The sequence below is a fragment of the Neophocaena asiaeorientalis genome, unplaced genomic scaffold (genome assembly GCF_003031525.2).
Source record: "Neophocaena asiaeorientalis asiaeorientalis breed wild unplaced genomic scaffold, Neophocaena_asiaeorientalis_V1.1 scaffold263, whole genome shotgun sequence".
In the NCBI taxonomy this organism is placed as follows: domain Eukaryota; kingdom Metazoa; phylum Chordata; class Mammalia; order Artiodactyla; family Phocoenidae; genus Neophocaena; species Neophocaena asiaeorientalis.
Genome location: NW_020175015.1, coordinates 2,012,199 through 2,028,799, shown reverse-complemented (window position 1 = coordinate 2,028,799; position 16,601 = coordinate 2,012,199). Strand labels below are relative to the sequence as shown.

The window sequence follows — 16,601 nt, the reverse complement described above, 5'->3', positions numbered from 1 at the left end:
ATACTTTAAAAGAGCGAATTTCATAGTATGTAAATTATATCTCACTAAAATTATTTTTAAACTTTTACATAAGAGGTTTTGCTCCAGTTGCATTTTGATATAAATTTCAGAATTTTTTGATAAATGGAGATAATATAAGTTATTCTCATTATATTATACTCTCTAGAAAATGTAAGTAGTAAATTTTAATTTGATAAGCCAGCCCACTATTCTCTAAACAATATATTAGCCATGAGCTGTTCATCCACCAGAGACATTTGAAATAGCAAAATATTTTTCTCTCTGCTAATGGCTCTATGTACCACAGTTACAACAGAAATGTAAAAGTTAACTTGTTGGCTTGTTGGTCTCAATACACTGTAGTTAATTAAACAGCCTCTCAAAGCCAGTACTGCTGAAGCTGTTTCCTGCTATGCTCTCAGCACTTCTCACTTGTCAATCCACACTCTTCCCACCCATCTGCACAGCTGTGAAGATTAAAAACAATCTCAGTAGTAATCATCATAGCTTCAGGGGTCTATGAAGCCCCAGGAATTATATGCAAAATGTGATGTGTGTGTATTTATTCCTGGGCAGCGTCTACAACATTTATCAGCTTCTCAAAGAGGGTCATTGACCAACATTTTAGAGATTTATGTCAGGTCATGCTGCGTTTAGATTCTGTAGTGGCATCTGTGGTTTTAGTTTGCCAAGCATCCTTTCCCCTTTCCCTTTTTTCTCGTCATAGCGCCCCCATCGTTGGTTGGGGAGTGGGGAGACCTTTCCCTGAATTCCACACTGATGCTGGAAAATCTTCTCTTTCCATCTGTTACTAAATCCAGAGAATGTCATCTGGGAGCTGTCTGCACTGTTCCCCTGACCCATCCCTCTTTGAAGGAGCCACCAAGGGGAGCAGGGAGAGCAGGGAAGAGGGGCAGCACCCAGATTCCCTGAGGCCAGCTCCACCCTACCCTCCCTCCTTTCCATCTTTCTGCAGTAGCAGCGGCAACTGTAGTCTGGAGAAGGTAGGGGTGGGACATTCCAGACAGACACAAGGATGGAAAACAGCGTGGTTTAGGATAACTGATTCCTGGGGCTGCATGGAGGGGATGAGCTCAGAGGCAGATAGGATCAGCCCTGGCGGATCCCCCAGCAAGGCACGCACTGCATGGAGGTCCGAGGCACCGGGTTAGCTTGAGGTCAGGATTACAGAAAACCAGGAGCAAGACAGGGAAGCTGAAAGAGCCAAGCTGTGCATCCAGGACTGAGATGATGGCAGGTCAAGCCCGGCTGGAGGAGGATTGAGCCCCGCCCCCAACCGAGGGAGGAGGGCTGGCTTCGCCCCCCACCGGGAATCTGAGCGTTGCTAGTCCAAGACCACCTCCGAATCACAGATGACTTGTTATCCAGTGAACTGAAGGTCAAATAGGGGATCAGTAGGTGGGCCTGGAACTGGAAAGAAAGGACGACTTTCTCTAGGATCTATGTGCCCCCTCTCTTTGACACCCCCTTCCGGTTTCCACTTGGTAGCACCTTCCTGATCCCCTTATCTCCAAGGCGCTTAGGGAAATGTACCCCTGCAGGAGCCTTCTGAGACATGCTGCTCTGGCCGCCCTGGAACCATGAGCCCTGCAGCTCCGGTAAGAAAGAGATCTCTGGGACAGGAGAAAGGGCCCAGGGCAGGGTGGGTTCCGTTCTCAAGGGATCTTTCAGGCCCTGACAAGCTCTATCCTCTGAATGACATCCTGGGTCTGCTCCTAGGTGGGGGTTTGTAGGGCTGAGCTATTCAAGGAAATGATCCTGGAGGAACAGACTGTGGTGGTAGATAGAGAAACAGTCTTCTTTCTCTAGTTGGGCCCCTTTCAATCCATTTTTGACTGTCCTAGAAATACCTTTCCAACCCATAAATTGAACCGCCTAACTCCTCACCTTGAAACCCGCAAGCCCAAGCTCCAGTCACTATGTCATAATGCCCAAGCTCCTGAGCCTGTCATCCAAGACTTTCATGTTATATCCTTGCAACCCCTGCAGCTTCATCACCTGCTGATCCCCATGCACTCCCCACCCCCACCCCTGCACTCTACTTTCCAAACACGCTGAAATACTGGACACTCATACTCATCCTTCAAGACCTCTTTCAGCCTCCACTGGGAAGCCTTCCTGAACCCCTTGGTCAAAGTCAGAGTCTTCTTTCCCATTGTCAAACCATACCCTGTGCTTTAATTGTGTGTTTATGTTGTCTCCTCCACCAGACGGGAAGCTGGGAAAAGAAGAGGAAGGGCCTTGTCGGATGCTTTTTTATGCCCTCCACTAACGCCCGGTGCCAGGCACAAACTAAGTATCAAGAAAACATGGCAAAGCTAGGAGCCTGTTTTCTCCTTGTAATTTACATTTTTCTAGAAAATTAGAGATCAAGATTCTTGGGGAAAAAGTATTTCATGATAAATGAATGAACAAAATAATGACTTAATAGCAAAATAAAATCGCAGGTGCGGCCTCTCACCTGTGCTCCGGTTGGGCACAGGGCTACCACCCACGAGAGGCTGTATATTGATTACCCATATCTAGGCCTGCAGACTACAAGTCCCAGAAGGCCTCCTGTCGCACATCTCTACACGCCCCGCCCCCTCCCCGGTGGCGGGGCGGGACCAGAGGGCGGGGCCCCGAGGCAGCTAGACCCCGGGCGCAGCCTGGGGAGTGAACAGCCCCGGGCGCTCTGGGGCGCACAAAGCGCAGGCGCAGCGGGTTGGGAGGCCGCAGCACCAAGTAGCGGCCGTTTTGGCAGCAGCGTCGCAACAGGTGTAGACAGGTGGGTGCATCAAGGGGGGGTTGGAGAGGGAGTTTGCACCTGGCCGTCTTATCTGACCTGTGTCTGAGCGTGAAGATGGGAGGGAGCAGCAAGAGAAGCAGGGACAAGCCCGGGCCTTCCAGCCCAGGTGTTCCAGCCAGCCCTTGCTGCGCAGCAACAGGTGTGAGCTAGTGGGGGGAGGGGCGAAGGCACTAGCTTAAAAGTAAGCCGCGCTCAAGAACAGAGGGCACCTGGATTCCAATCCAAGCTCCGTCATACACATGGACAAGTCACATGCTATAGCTTAGTTTGTCCATCTGTAAAATAGGAGGAAAGATCCTACCCATCTAGTAAAGTACTCAATAGAGTTGCAGTGGGGCCCAAACTTTGCTGTACACTGAATCACCTGGGTATCTTTGAAGACTATCAGTGCTTACCTCCTGCCCCCAGATATTCTGATTTAATTATTACTGGGTATGACCTGTGTATCGGGAGTTTTAAAAGCTCCTACTAGAATAATGGTTAGAAGCCAGGACTGTTGGGTGTGAATCCTGGCTCCACTGCTTAATAACCAAGCAAATCTGCGCAAGTGCCTGGACCTCTCCAGGCCCCAGTTTCCTGGGAATAACAAGGATTATTGTGGGGCTTCAACGAGATACTAGATGAAAGCACTTGAGAAGTATACCTGGCACATACTGCTCGATCAATCATAGTTGCTGTTGAACTATTATTTTATGCACTTTGTAAATGGCTCTGGTGGGGTTCAAATGTGAGGGAGGCTTCTCTCATCATGAAAGTCCCTCATTCATTGCCATGATTCTAATATTCTCTGCTGCCAGCGTTTGAAAATTCCAGGGTTTCTAACATTTTAAGAGTTCGTCACTTCAGTCTCTACCTGCCCGATGGACATGCTTTTACAGATCTGGAAGTGGAGGCCAGGGAGAAGGGACTTGGTCAAGGTTATGGGGCTGAGATTCTGACCAGGCTTCTGACCCCCAGCCCCACCCCAGCGCAGTGGGTGGCTGCCCTGCTGACCCTACAAGCACAGTGCTCCGATTATGTGCCTGGAGCAGAGAATGGGAAGGAGACAGACAGGCTTGCCCTCTTCGTTTACTCACACTCCTTTACATGTTTCCTCGGTGGCTCCCCCAGGGACGACAGGGGTGGGGGCTTTTCTCTGAGGAGCTGCTGTGGAGCAGCCGATGAGGCCCGTGCGTCTTTTGGCTCCTCTGACAGGTTCTGACTGACTCTGCCCTGGAAAGTTCTTTTGAGGAAATGGCCCTGGTGAGGGGCGGCTGGCTGTGGAGACAGAGTGAGTGACCCTGGGCCAAGCCCTCATCTGTCCTGCACCTTGTCCAGGGGCAGGGATGAGGAAAGTGGCCTGTTGGACCTGCACAGTGAACCCTTCTCCCAAGAAATCATGCCCTTTTTATCCTCCCCTCCTTTGTCCAGACTCTTGTCTCTGCCCGGAATGTCCTTCACATTCCTGACTGCTTGGTAAACTACTTATTCTTCAAAACCCAGCTCAGATGTCCCCTTCTGTGAGGAGCCTTCTCTGCCTTTTCTCTCCTCACCACCCCAGCCCCTGCTGTAGCACCAAGCTGGGTTAGTGGCCCCCTTCTTCGTTCCCAGTGCCTCATACATACCCCTGTTATAGCCCTGATAAATATATAACCATCTTTACCTGTGGGCCTCACCACTCCCCCACCTCATACTGGCTCCAGACTGTGAGCACCTCAACTGCAGGGACTGGGTTTAATTCTCTGTGTGTCCATAGCACGCATACCCAGGGCTGGCCACAGAACAAGGCGCAGAACAGAATGAAAAATGCCTCTGTGCTTTGGAATTTGTAAAGCTCTAGGTAGATCTCTTATGTCTTTACCCTTTTCTGTAAAGTTTTCCAGTCACAAAATGTCTAAAGCTAGGGCTCAGACCCACCTCTGACCAGAGTCATGATCTGAATCAGAGCTGTCCCGGGCTTAGGAGCTCCCCACACCCTATGACCCGTACTCACTTCGTTCAGTTCAGCAAACACTGAGTCCAGGTCCTGCTGGGTGCCGGGACAGGTGAGGTGAGCTATGGCCAATCCCTCTGCTCCCCATTTGGTGGAAGAGGCAGACACTACACAAATGACTGTCACCTGGGGCTTGGCCTTTTTTTTCAAGTATGCTCATAATTATAAGCAATCATTGTACCCCCCTCAGCAGAATGGATGCGATGGAAACTAAGGGTTTCCTTAAGGCAAGCACTTGACGACTAGTTGTTTTGTTAATTCTTGCATAAATCATATTCTGCATTCATACAAAAACAACTTAACGCTTTTTCTCTGACGAACTGTAGGTACAGAAACAAATGTTCAATTGGACATGAATTTAAATTTGTGGAGGTGCTCCATGTCTTGTGACACTTAAAAAAAAAAAAGATTTCCAGCTTCCCCCAAGGAAAGAATCTGATCATTCATTTACCCTTCAGCACATTTATGGAGCCCTGACTATGTGTTAGTCCCAGTGGGAGGCAATGGGTGAGCAAGACAGAGAGAGGCCCTGCCATCATTTCAGGGAGTAGACGGGCAAGGACGGGATGGTTATAACACTGGGGGCCGGGGGTAAGGGGACTCTGGGAACCCACCCAGGGCTCCTGCCCCGCAGCAGGCTCTGTGATCAGCCTGCCTGGCGGGTCTGGAATATTGCACAGGCTCCATCCTCCGCCGCTGGAAGCGGAATTGGTTTGCCCTGTGGCTGGATGGAACCCTGGGCTACTACCAAGATGAGACTGCGCAGGATGAGGAGGACCGCGTGCTCATCCGCTTCAACGTCCGAGACATAAAGATAGGCCAAGAGTGCCACGGTAAGCAGAGCCCCTTTCTCTCTGGCACTGTGACTATGGCCACGGCCCCCACACTGTGTCCGTCTGAGAACACCTGCTCTTCTCAGGTGGAAGGCTCTTTGCGGCTTTCAGAGGCCTTCCATAGACATTGCTTCTGGGCCTCTATCACCTCCAATTCATGTGGGTGTGAATTAAGAAATCAGTTCCTTATTGAGTTCCTACTCTGTGCTGGACCTGGGCCCTATGCTGGGTTCACAGAGGTGAGTCAGACACAGTTCTTACCCTCTCCCGTGCTAGGAATGGAAAAAGATGAAATGAAATAAGGAGGCTCAGAGAAATTAAGTGACTGGCCCAAAGTCACACAGCAAATCTCCTTGATCAAGGCTCAGGCCATAATTATACAGGGAAACTGGGAGATAGATATACCTAACTAGAGAAGCAGGCAATGTGGAAAGGTGGAAGGGTCTAAAGAGTTGAGCAGAATCCCAAGCAAAGTGTGTGAGATCAGATGATGTTGGCAGTGGCCAATAAAAAGGACTCAGAGAAGTCAATTCCTATTCTTGTTTCTGGTTTACTGGGGAAACCTGCGGCCTGTGCCCTGTGGAAACCCCGTATATGTGTGTCTGCCTTTAGATGTGCAGCCCCCAGAGGGCAGGAGCCGAGATGGCCTGCTGATCGTGAACCTACGAGAGGGCGGCCGCCTGCACCTGTGTGCAGAGACCCGGGATGATGCCATGTGAGTGGTTCCCAGGAGAGGATGGGGTGGGATCTTGGGGAATATGACCAGACGCCTCCTCCTCATTGGGTCTCTAGTTCCCTAAAGGTAGGAAAAGGGGACAAAGACCAGTGAGCATGATAGTCTCAGTGGAGGCTGGGCAGAGTGGATTGGAACGGCTCATGGTGATTGGTATGGTATCCAGGAAACTGATATGGTTAGGGATGAATTCAGGACTGTTGGGGGAGGGGTGTGCATACCTACCTCAGGGGTGTGGTCCCTGGTCACTCAGAGTTGGCCATCCAGCAGCCTCTGAGGTGAGCCCTCACTTGGGAGTGATACAAAGGAACAGACAGCCCCATGGCATCCTCAGAGGCCCTCCTTCTCACTCCCTTCCTAGAAGATGGCCTGGGGCAGGGGGTACTCTGATCTGAGGGATAGACCCTAACCTGCCTAACAGAGGCAGCCCGCGGGCCCCCCATGTGAGATGCAGATCCACACTGGGAGAGACTGGGCGTGTCTTCCTCACTCACATTCTTGCCCTTCCCACTCTCTGGCGGAGGGTCAGTTGGCCTTTGCGCTACAGGAGAGTGAAAGAGATGGGATGTGTGGGAGTAGGGGAGGCTGAGCTCGGGGTAGACAAAGCACAGAGCCGCCTTGTCCACCCCAGCCAGGTGCCATGGCAACCAACAAAGGCTCAATTGTCCGGTGTCCACTGGGTGTTCCCGGGGCTCTGGGGTCAGAGCATTGGGGAACTGAGTTTGTAGGTTTGGGATGTGGAGGTGGGCTGCAGCCAGAGAACCAGCCTAGGCATGTCAGAATCTGAACTCCTAAGGGACCACCCAAGCCCAGCTGTCTTTTGTCCAGATGGGGAAACCGGAATTTCTAGAGGGAAAGAGACTATGGACTAAGAATGCATTAGGAGGCTGCAGCTCAACTGAGGGCTTGTCTATGTGACTGGAGCAGCAGAGGGGGTCACCTTTGTCTACCCAAGGGAGTCAAGAGGATCTCCCCCTTCACAAGAGACTAGGGCTAGAGGCTGGGTTGGGGAGGAAAGTCTAAAATGTGGGGCCCAATCTCCTTTCTCCTGAACTCCCTCATGGTCCGGTGGGTTTGCATTGCAGAGCATGGAAGACGGCACTGCTGGAGGCGAACTCCACCCCGGTGAGCCCCCTTCCCTCCCTGTCTCCTCCCCACCCCTACCTGCCATGGAATCATGGGTGACTCAGATTCGGTCTCTGCCAGCCAGCAGTTCTCAATTTCCATATATGTGAGTGACTGAGTCCCGAGTGGAGAAGGACAGAAGACATCCAACTGGTGCTTGGAGGAGGGAGAGACAGGCCTCCAAGAAGGCTTGTTGAAGGGGGTGGCATGTGAGCAGGGGGAAAGGAACTATCTTTTATCCAGCAAGTATTATGTGTCAGGTGTGATATAGTTACAATACCAGCTACTCCCCTCAACCGTCCTGTGAGGTTGGGATTATTGTTCTCTCTCTGCAGATGATAAGATTGAGTTTTATTCATCCACACAATGAATATTTACTGAGTTCCTACTATGTGCCAGGCACCGTGCCAAGGACCAGTGATCAGAGGGTAGCTAAGGAGATGTGGGCCCTGCCTTCCTGGACTCAGCCTAATGGGGAGCTAGACGTGAAGTCACAAATTACAGAGTTAGTGATTCCATTGCAGTGCATTCAATGTGCATCCACCTTGATGGCCTGATCAGGTGGGAGTCCAGACAAGGCTTAAGATGAGACCTGAAGGATAACAAAAATCAACTGGGTGAAAGGGCTGGGGTGGGGTGAAGGGAAGAGCTTTCCAGGCAGAGGGAACTGCAGGTGCAAAGGCCCTGAGAGGGGTTATGATGCTGGCAGGTTGAAGAACAGAAGGAAGGCTGGGGTGGCTGGATCTCAGGGAGAGAGAGAGCCGTGGGGGAAGGAGGGTTAGCAAAGCCAGGCATTAAAAGCTCTGTTAAGGATAGTGGTTTCAGCTAAGAATACTGGGAAGTCACTGAAAGTTTTTAAGCAGAGGAATGGCATGAGCAGATCAGACCAGACTTGTAGTTTTAAAAAAAGATAGTCTGGCTGGTAGGTAGGGAATGGATTGTAGAGGGTAAGAGTGGTTGCCCAGAGACCTGTTAGAAGGCTGGGACAGTGTGCAGGTGACCACCTGTGGGTCTCGACTAAGGCCTTGCTGGCAGAGACAAGCTGATGAGGATAAGACACACTTAAGAGGTAGAATCAACAGAACTTAGTGATTGATGGAGGTATGGTTTTGAGGAGCTGCCCAAAGGCGTGGTTTTGAGGAGCTCGGGTGGCCAAGCTTGGCTTCAACCCCCATCTGCCTGACCCCAGATTCTGTGCCTGCTCCTTCTACCTGTGGCACAGTGGAGCTCCTTCTCATCTAGAAAAAAAAAGTCCGCTGGGAAGTAGCAGGGAAGACTGGGATGCATTTAGAAACTCCCTCAGGCATTCACCTGCTGAGGGCCAGGCATTGTGCTTGACCACCCGGCATTGGTTGTATCATTTAATCTTCAGTAAGAAGGGCTAGGGGTTGGTATTTTTAGTCCCATTTTATAGCTGGGGAGCTGAGGTTCAGAGGGGAATTGACTCGTCCAAAGTCTCATCGTCTTAAGTCAGTGGAAGAGCCTGCACTGGAACCTAGGTCAGTGAGACTTTGAGGGAAGGGCACTAACTGCAGTAGGAGCTACATGAGCAGAGGTGGGGAAGTGGTACGTGCAAGCGTGTATATGCACACATGTGTGTCTAAAGGCCAGGAGTCTGGCCTGGCTGGAGGGTAAGTTGTGGAGGGAAAGAAACAGGAGACATGACCTCTGAGGAGCCATGTCACAAACGGCCTTGAAGTCCAGGTGAAGGAACTGAACTTTATCCTGAGGGTTGTGGGGAGCAATAAAGGGCATTAAGCAGGGGGGCTGTGGTCAGGCTTTGGAGCAGACTCAGGCTTCTGGGTGGAGGCTGGGGCAGTGGTCAGCAGGGTGGAGGGACCTGGCTTTGAGCTCCAAACCCACTTATGCAGGGCAGACCACTCCCACCCAAGAGGGGCAGGAAGAAGGAGGTGAGGGCTGACCGTTCTGTACTCTGTGACTCTATGAAGCTGCCTTGTGTCTTCTCTGCCTATCCACCTTCCTGCTGCTCTGCTTCCTAAATCTCTCTACTCCACTCCACCTCCCCCTGCTCTACACACACACACGCACACACGTGCACACACACGCGCGCATCCCTCTGGTCCCTAGGCTTGCTCGAACTGGGTGTGTTTGTACCTCTGTGTCTTTGTACTAGTGTCTGCCCATCTCTTAGTGTTCATGCCTGTGTCTGTCTGTCCTGTGCCTAATAGGAGTGACCTGTGCTTTGTCCCTCCACATCCTGCAGGTTTATACCCCACTCTGGGTGGAGGCTCCAGGAGGAGCCCCTGACACAGGGACGGGGGCACAGTCGGGCAAGGCTGTGGGGCCAGTGCTGGGTGCAGGTGGGTGGGCAGGCAGATCAGAGCTGTACTGTCCTCCCTGGAGACTGGGAGCCTCAGCAGCCTGAAACAGGCGAAGGTGGGCTAATTCTGGAGAGACACTACTGATCCGTCTTCTCTGTGTAACTTCAGCAAAATCACCACCCCTTCTGAGCTTCCCACCATTACCATGGGCTGGGGAAGAAGAGGATACCCCCTTCCCTTGCCCAGCTGGCAGAGGGCTCTGCTAGGGCCTGCGAAGAGCTCCGAGTCTCTCCAGATGTAGAGGGCCTCTGACACCTGCCTCCCTCCCCTTCTTGGGTTTCTGTGGCTTAAGCAGGCCCCAGCTGGAGCCACCGTCCCTCCCAGGAGCCGCCGGGTTTGCCCCAAGGTCAGGTGTGTGACCCGCTCGTGGAGCCCCTGTAATGTTGAGAGGCGGATCTGGGTAAGTGCTGGCTCAGCCCTCCCGGCCTCCATTCTGGCACCAGGATGTGCCTCCAGCAGTGGGCCCAGTCACATCCCTTCCCTGCTCACAAACATTCCATGGCTCCCCATCATTCATAGGACACCAAGCACAGCCCTGCTTTCAAGGCCTTCGGAATCTGGCCTGGGCCAGACTTGCCCACCTCATCCCCCTCATCCCCTGCGCTCCAACTGCTCTGCTCAACCCCCTGCTCCCAGCTATGCCCGACCTTTTCTGTCTCTCCAGCCTTTGCGTGTGCTGCTCTGTCTGCGGCAAAGACCCTTAATTTCCTAACAAAATGATGCTTATCCTCTAAGATGCACCTCAAAGGCTGCCACCTCCTCAGGGAGGACTTCCCAGACCTCCACGCATCGTTGCTCCCTCCCACAACCCACTGCGTTAGTGCTTAGTCCTGTCTTCATTCTGCCTGATTTCTAGTTCCTTTATTTTTGTCTCTATTCTCCCAGGAGACCTGGAACTTCCTTCAAGGCAAGGATCAGGTTAGGTCAGCTCTGCCCCTGTGGAACCTGGCACAGTGCTGGGTATACAGCTGGTGCACAATGAGTGCTTGGGATCTTCCCGGACTGGGGCACGAACCCGTGTCCCCTGCATTGGCAGGCGGACTCTCAACCACTGCGCCACCAGGGAAGCCCGGGGACAGTCTATTTTGACCCTCCTGTTCCTGGTGCATGAGGGTGGGGTACAAGTAGGTCTCAAGCAGTAGTCACTGAATGGGCAAATGAGTGAATGAATAAAGAGAGGAAGGAAGGAGTAAAAAAACCTCTGTTATGGCCTCACTACTGCGTATTATAATTTAGTCCGTGTCTGTCTCCCTGCCACACACCCCCCTCCCCAGTGTTTCTGGAAAGCAGGATTTGGGGATGAATCCCCTCTCTGTCTCCAGCACTCAGCCTGACCTGGGGTGGGCACAGTAGGGGGCTTGGGTTAGAGTACCTGTGGTCAGCTGTGAACTCCTTTTCTAGCACAGTGGTGCTCAATGTGGCTGTGCATTAGAATCGCTTATGGACTTAAGAACAATTCAGATGTTCAGATCCTACTTCTGGATGCTCTAATTTTGTAGTTCTGGGTGGGGCCTTGGAAATCTATGGTTTAAAAAATTTCTCCTGACGATTCTGATGTGCAGAACCACTGAGCCCAGAAGTGCTAGGACCACCTAGATGCATAGACATGGTTCTGCTGGATTCTCACTGTGCCCTGGGAGTGGGCAGTGTAGGAAAGACTGTCCCCATTTACAGATGAGAAAACTAAAGCTCTGAGAGGTTACATAACATGACCGGGGTCACTTAATTCATCAGTGGCAGGGCTGGGATTCCCAGCCCAGCATTCTGAGGCATCCCCCATACCCAAACTAGGATAAAAGTTTGTTTAAAGTGGGGATGCCTAAAAATTGAATTTAAAAGCTATCAACTTGAGCTTTTCTGAGGTGAGGGGTCCATTTGCATATGACCTCCTGATTGACTGTCCCTGTCCCCACCTACAAAAGGGGCTTGGCCTGGAGAGGGAGAGGATCTGGATCAAATCCTTAGATTCTGTGAGGTCTCTGGGGAATCCCCTGCCCCACTGCCAGGTGACCCACATGAGCTTGCCTCTGGGCCTCTTAGGCCTGGAGGGTAGAAACAGGTGCCCCACAGAGACATGAGATGGTGCTTTCTACTTTCTCCAGGGCCTGGACAGGCCCACTGGCTTACAGTGCAGGGCAGATGTAGGCTCTGGACCTCAACTTCCCTACCCGTAAAACTGGGGCTCTTGAGTGCTTAGATCTCTCTAGCCCCTTCTAGGCTTAGAGCTCAGATCTTGGTCACCCCTACCAGAAAGCCCTATTGGATCACCCTTGGGGAAGGAGCACAGTAAGGGAAGTCACTTGAGACTGAGCATTGTTTGTCTGAGCCTCTTGCATTGCTCTGGGTCTGGTCATTGTACCTAACTTGAAACTGGACTTAGAGTTGGGTGACCTTAGTTCCAGTCTGACCCTGTATTTGACTCACTTGAGATAAATTCAATACATTAGGCACCTACCATGTTCCAGTCAGGCCTGATTAGACCCAGTCCCTGCCCTTGTTGGGGGCAGGAGGTGTTTTCTTCCAGTCTGATGGAGGAGACACCTCACAGGGATACAACAATGACACCATAGAGTGGTTGGTGCTGTGATGATGGAAGTCTAAGGGCCATGGGTGCCCAGATGGGACCCTAACAGAACCTGAGGTTCAGGGAGAGTGATATGTGAGTTGAGTCTAAAAGACAGGTTAGGTAGTTGAATTTAAAAAGATGAGAAAGGAATCCCTTTCAAAGGGAAATGGCATGGATACTTGAAATCACAGGTGTGGTTGGAGGACTCCCCTTTACAGCCAGACTTCTTAAAAGAGATGTCATGACATGCTGATTCCATCCCTCCTCTCTCAACCATTCTTCAGTCCTCCATATTCTGGCTTCTTCCTCCAACCACTCCTCTGAAAAGTGTTTTCAAGGTCGCCCACAATTTCCAATAAACCAATGGCTTATTCTCTTGGCACTGGGCAAGAGGATGGACAGAAGAGCATATTCAGAAGATAAAATCATGAGATCTGGTGGCTAATATGTGGAAGATGTGTGTGAAGACAGCAGTGCCAACCTGATGTCTTGGTTTGAGTGCATGGTGGTGGTGTTTAGAGGAAAGCATTCACAGAAGAGCAGGTTTGGGGGGATCGAAGGATGATGAAATTACTTTGAGATGGTTTAAGTTTGGACACCTGGACTTTTAAGGGACCACCTGGACCATTTAGGTGTTAAGCTCAGTTAGAGATATAAGGTGCAAGGGGGCTAAGAAGTCTGTTCCAAGTCTGTTCCCCATGGATAAAATGAGGGTCTTGGATTAAGAGCTTCCATTTAATTCAGCATATATTTATTAGTCCTTGCTATTCCCTAGGCCCTGCTGGCAACACAAATGAATCAAAGCCCTTGCCAATAGGCAGCTCACATTCAGGGTGCAGGCAGGAAAGGCCAGGAGGAAGGCTAGGAACAAAAGGCACAAGCATAGTCCACAGAGAACTCAGGAAGAAAGGATTCTTTCTGAGGCCAGAAGGGCTTCCTGGAGTGGGTGACTTTTGAATTAGGCTTTGAGGGGTTGGTAAAAATCTAATGGGGGAGGGGAGAGGGCGAACAGTCTATTCCTCCCTCCCAGAGAGAACACTGACCATTCTTCTCTGAGCCTCCATCCCCAGCTGTGTGGTAGAGTGAATAATGCCTGCTGTAAGGATGAGAGGAAATAACACATGTCAGCATCTCCCTTAGGACCTGGAACATGTTGGATGCTTAATAATACTTTAGTTACTTCCCACCTCTACCTTTCCTTTCCCTTCCTTCCTCCACAACCCCCTTTTATTTCCTGGCCAAAGCCCAGGCCCCCCTCTCCATAACCAGGAGAGTAGAGAAGTCCATTGGGTTTCTCCAAGTGTCATCACTGGAGAGCTGCTAGCAAATATTAGACTATCTATCAAAGGAAGTAGGGAGCCATGGAGAATTTTTGATCAGGGGAGTGCTAGGTAGGAAGCCAGCGCAGGAAAATGGCATCGCTGGGAGCTGGATGGAGGGGCTGAAGTATTAGAGGACAAGGGCCTTGTGGGGAGGTAGGGTCTTTCTTCAGGAGCTTGCTGGTATCTGGGGACCTATTTGTAAACTTGGTGTGGTGGCTCTGTGGGCCCAGAAGGGCCCGAACCAGGTGTGGGGGGGAGGGGACAAAAGCCGGGCCCAGCTCTCCGGCAGCTGACCAGGCAGGACTCCCCAGGTGCGCATCTACAGCCCATACCAGGACTACTATGGGGTGGTGCCCCCCAACGCTCACGAGGCCACATATGTCCGCAGCTACTATGGACCGACCTATGGTAAGTCTCCGGCCCACCCCTCCCCCTGCCTCAGTTCCCGCCCCTGGTCTATCAGTAGGGGCCAGGCCCCACCCTTTTAGTGACCATGGATTTTCCCAGGTGGGACCCTCCGCAAGGCCCCCTCCCCATCCCATGACTCAGAACGGTTCTTGAACCAGAGCCCCTCCCCACTCCAGAGCTGACCTGTTCTCTAGGCCGGCCCCTATTCGCTGGCTGCTCAGCAATACCCATTCTTGAGCTGGTAGCGACCCCTGGTGGCTAATTCGGGAAAGGCTACCTCCTCTCACTCCAGGGTCTGGCGGTTAAGGAAGGCCCATCCATCATCAGGTGCAGTCTGGAGTTTCTTAGAGACCCCGGGGTTTCCTCGCCAGTCCATCCTAGCCCCACGGTCCCAGAACGTCCGTAGCAGATCCAGGGCATAGAAGCCGTGGGAACAGAGCGCGCGTCCTTCCCGCATCAAGCCCTCAGTTTCTCCGACTGGGGAGCAGGAGAGTGGGCTCAGCGCCTTATCTTGGTTTGGGCTGGAGTCTACCAGAAGGAGGCGGATGATCTCTTTGCTCCCTCCTCTTAAGTCCCTGGTCCTCACGGGCTCTCTCTCCGCAGGCCCCGGCGTGACGCACGTAGTGGTCCGGGAGGATCCTTGCTACGGCGCGGGCGCCCCCCTGGCCATGAGCATGCTTGCGGGAGCCGCCACAGGTGCAGCACTCGGCTCGCTCATGTGGTCGCCCTGCTGGTTCTGAGCCCTGGACCCTGCGCGTAGAGCAGAAGACCCCTTTCCTGCTTGGTCCCACCCTCCACCATCCAAACCCTGTCCCACTTGGCCCCTTAGTTTCCATTAGCCCCTTCTGGGCTCGGATCGTTCCTCCCACTCCCCACCCTCACCCTGCACATCAGAAGAAGCTATCATCCCAGGCACAAACATAGCTCAAATTTCTTTTATCTACTGCTAGACACCCCAGAAATCCGTTATAGACACATGTGGGTATGTTTCCCCCAAACACGCCAGGACACAGAAAATGCAACTCATGGGTCTTCAAGTTGCCCAGGCACTGCAGACACAGGAATCAGGTTCTTTCCCCTGGCAGCTCCAAGCTTGGTGCGGCAGACTGGAGTAAACAAACACTTTACAAGGTGGAGTTATCAGTCTTTTGACAGTATGATGGCAAAAAGTGAGGAAGGTAGGCTAGGAGTAAAGTTGTTGGCAAGAGTGCAGAGCCGTGAACATAATGGCACATCCAAAGAATTGAATGGGAGTTCATTTGGGCTGGGGTGTGGGCAGGGGTCAGATCATGATGGCCCTTCAGGCTAAGGAGGTTGCTGGCTAAGGGGGAGGTGTGAGCTTTTTGGAGGGAAGTTTCATGATTGCACCATAATGAATATATTGCCTGTTTTAATTCCCAAACCCAAAACACTCCCTGAGTTTAGCCTCATCCTTCCCAGCTACCAGATTTCTGGATCCTTTGTTCCTTCAGTGTTCAGAAAGCACCTGTTTTCCATGTCAAGATGCCTGGGGCAGCAATTGAGCTGAACCTGGGGTCCTCTTCCTGGGGGGCAGGTGAGCTCTCTTTGTGACTCGCCCTAGGTTGGTGCCTCCATCAAGAAATGCATTTCTGTTCCCCAAAAGCTTGGCCCTCTATCCATAGCTGTAGCTATCAGCATCTCAGGCTTTGTCTCTTCCTTCACTCTTGGGGAGATGGCAGTGTTCACCTCTGGGACCTGGTCCACCTTTGTCTCCGTCCTGAAGGCCCCACATGTGCCTCCCTGCAGGTGGCCCAGCAGTCTCCCCATTTGGTCCCCTTCTAGTCTCCTCCCCATCCTGTCCCAATCACTAGTAGAAATGCTAACATCCCTGCCCAGTAGCCAGAGTAGCCTGCTAAAGTTCCCTGGTAGATAGGGGCTCCAGTTGCCCTACTGCAGAGACTAATAAAGGTGTGGTTGGCTCTAGCCCTGACTCTGGCTTTGTTTGTTCCCGCAGGAGGGCCCTGTTTCCCTGGAACACCTCTATGACTCAGCACCTACTAGTGCATTCTCTGGTATAGTGAGGAGAGTGTGGATTCTGAGGTCAGGTAGAATTGGTGGCAGCATGTTAGCTGTGCAATTTCGGGCAAGTCACTTAACATTTCTGTATCTTGCTTTCCCCACCCATAAGCTGGCAGGTTGAAGCTGGCTGTTCCTGAGGGCTTGAGAGGAGAGGCTGCATCAGAATCTGTCATCTGAGCTGATGGATGATCCAGGTTATGCCCTGCCTGCTTTCTGAGAGCCCTGTGGTGTTGGGTGGGGTCTTTTCCAGTAGGTTCCCATCCTTCTAGAGTTGAATCAATGAGTTGGGCTTATAGAGACAAAGGTGGCCAGGGAAGGAAACAACCATCTTACTTCAGGCCTTTTGAGGCTGCAAGTAACAGGAACCCCCATGCTCAAACTGATTTAATCCCAAGAAGGGGAAATATTGGGCCACATACCTGAGAAGTCCAGAAACTGCTTGGTCCAGGGA

General features: G+C 51.8%; 1 protein-coding gene across 2 annotated transcripts; it reads left to right on the top strand.

The window, feature by feature from the left end:
• The first annotated feature begins 2,651 nt into the window (after nucleotides 1-2,651).
• Nucleotides 2,652-16,054, top strand: PLEKHB1 (pleckstrin homology domain containing B1). Of its 2 annotated transcripts, none has more exons than XM_024761937.1 (7): nucleotides 2,652-2,788; nucleotides 4,004-4,079; nucleotides 5,462-5,614; nucleotides 6,227-6,329; nucleotides 7,433-7,472; nucleotides 14,014-14,110; nucleotides 14,714-16,054. In XM_024761937.1, exons 2-7 carry the CDS (start codon nucleotides 4,043-4,045, stop codon nucleotides 14,848-14,850), a joined length of 567 nt encoding a protein of 188 aa, XP_024617705.1. In that variant the 5' UTR covers nucleotides 2,652-2,788; nucleotides 4,004-4,042; the 3' UTR covers nucleotides 14,851-16,054. The 2 variants fall into 2 exon arrangements, with proteins under 2 accessions (XP_024617705.1, XP_024617706.1); XM_024761938.1 differs by lacking the exon at nucleotides 2,652-2,788 and adding an exon at nucleotides 10,110-10,214 and having other exon boundaries at nucleotides 4,005-4,079.
• The last annotated feature ends 547 nt before the right edge of the window (nucleotides 16,055-16,601 follow it).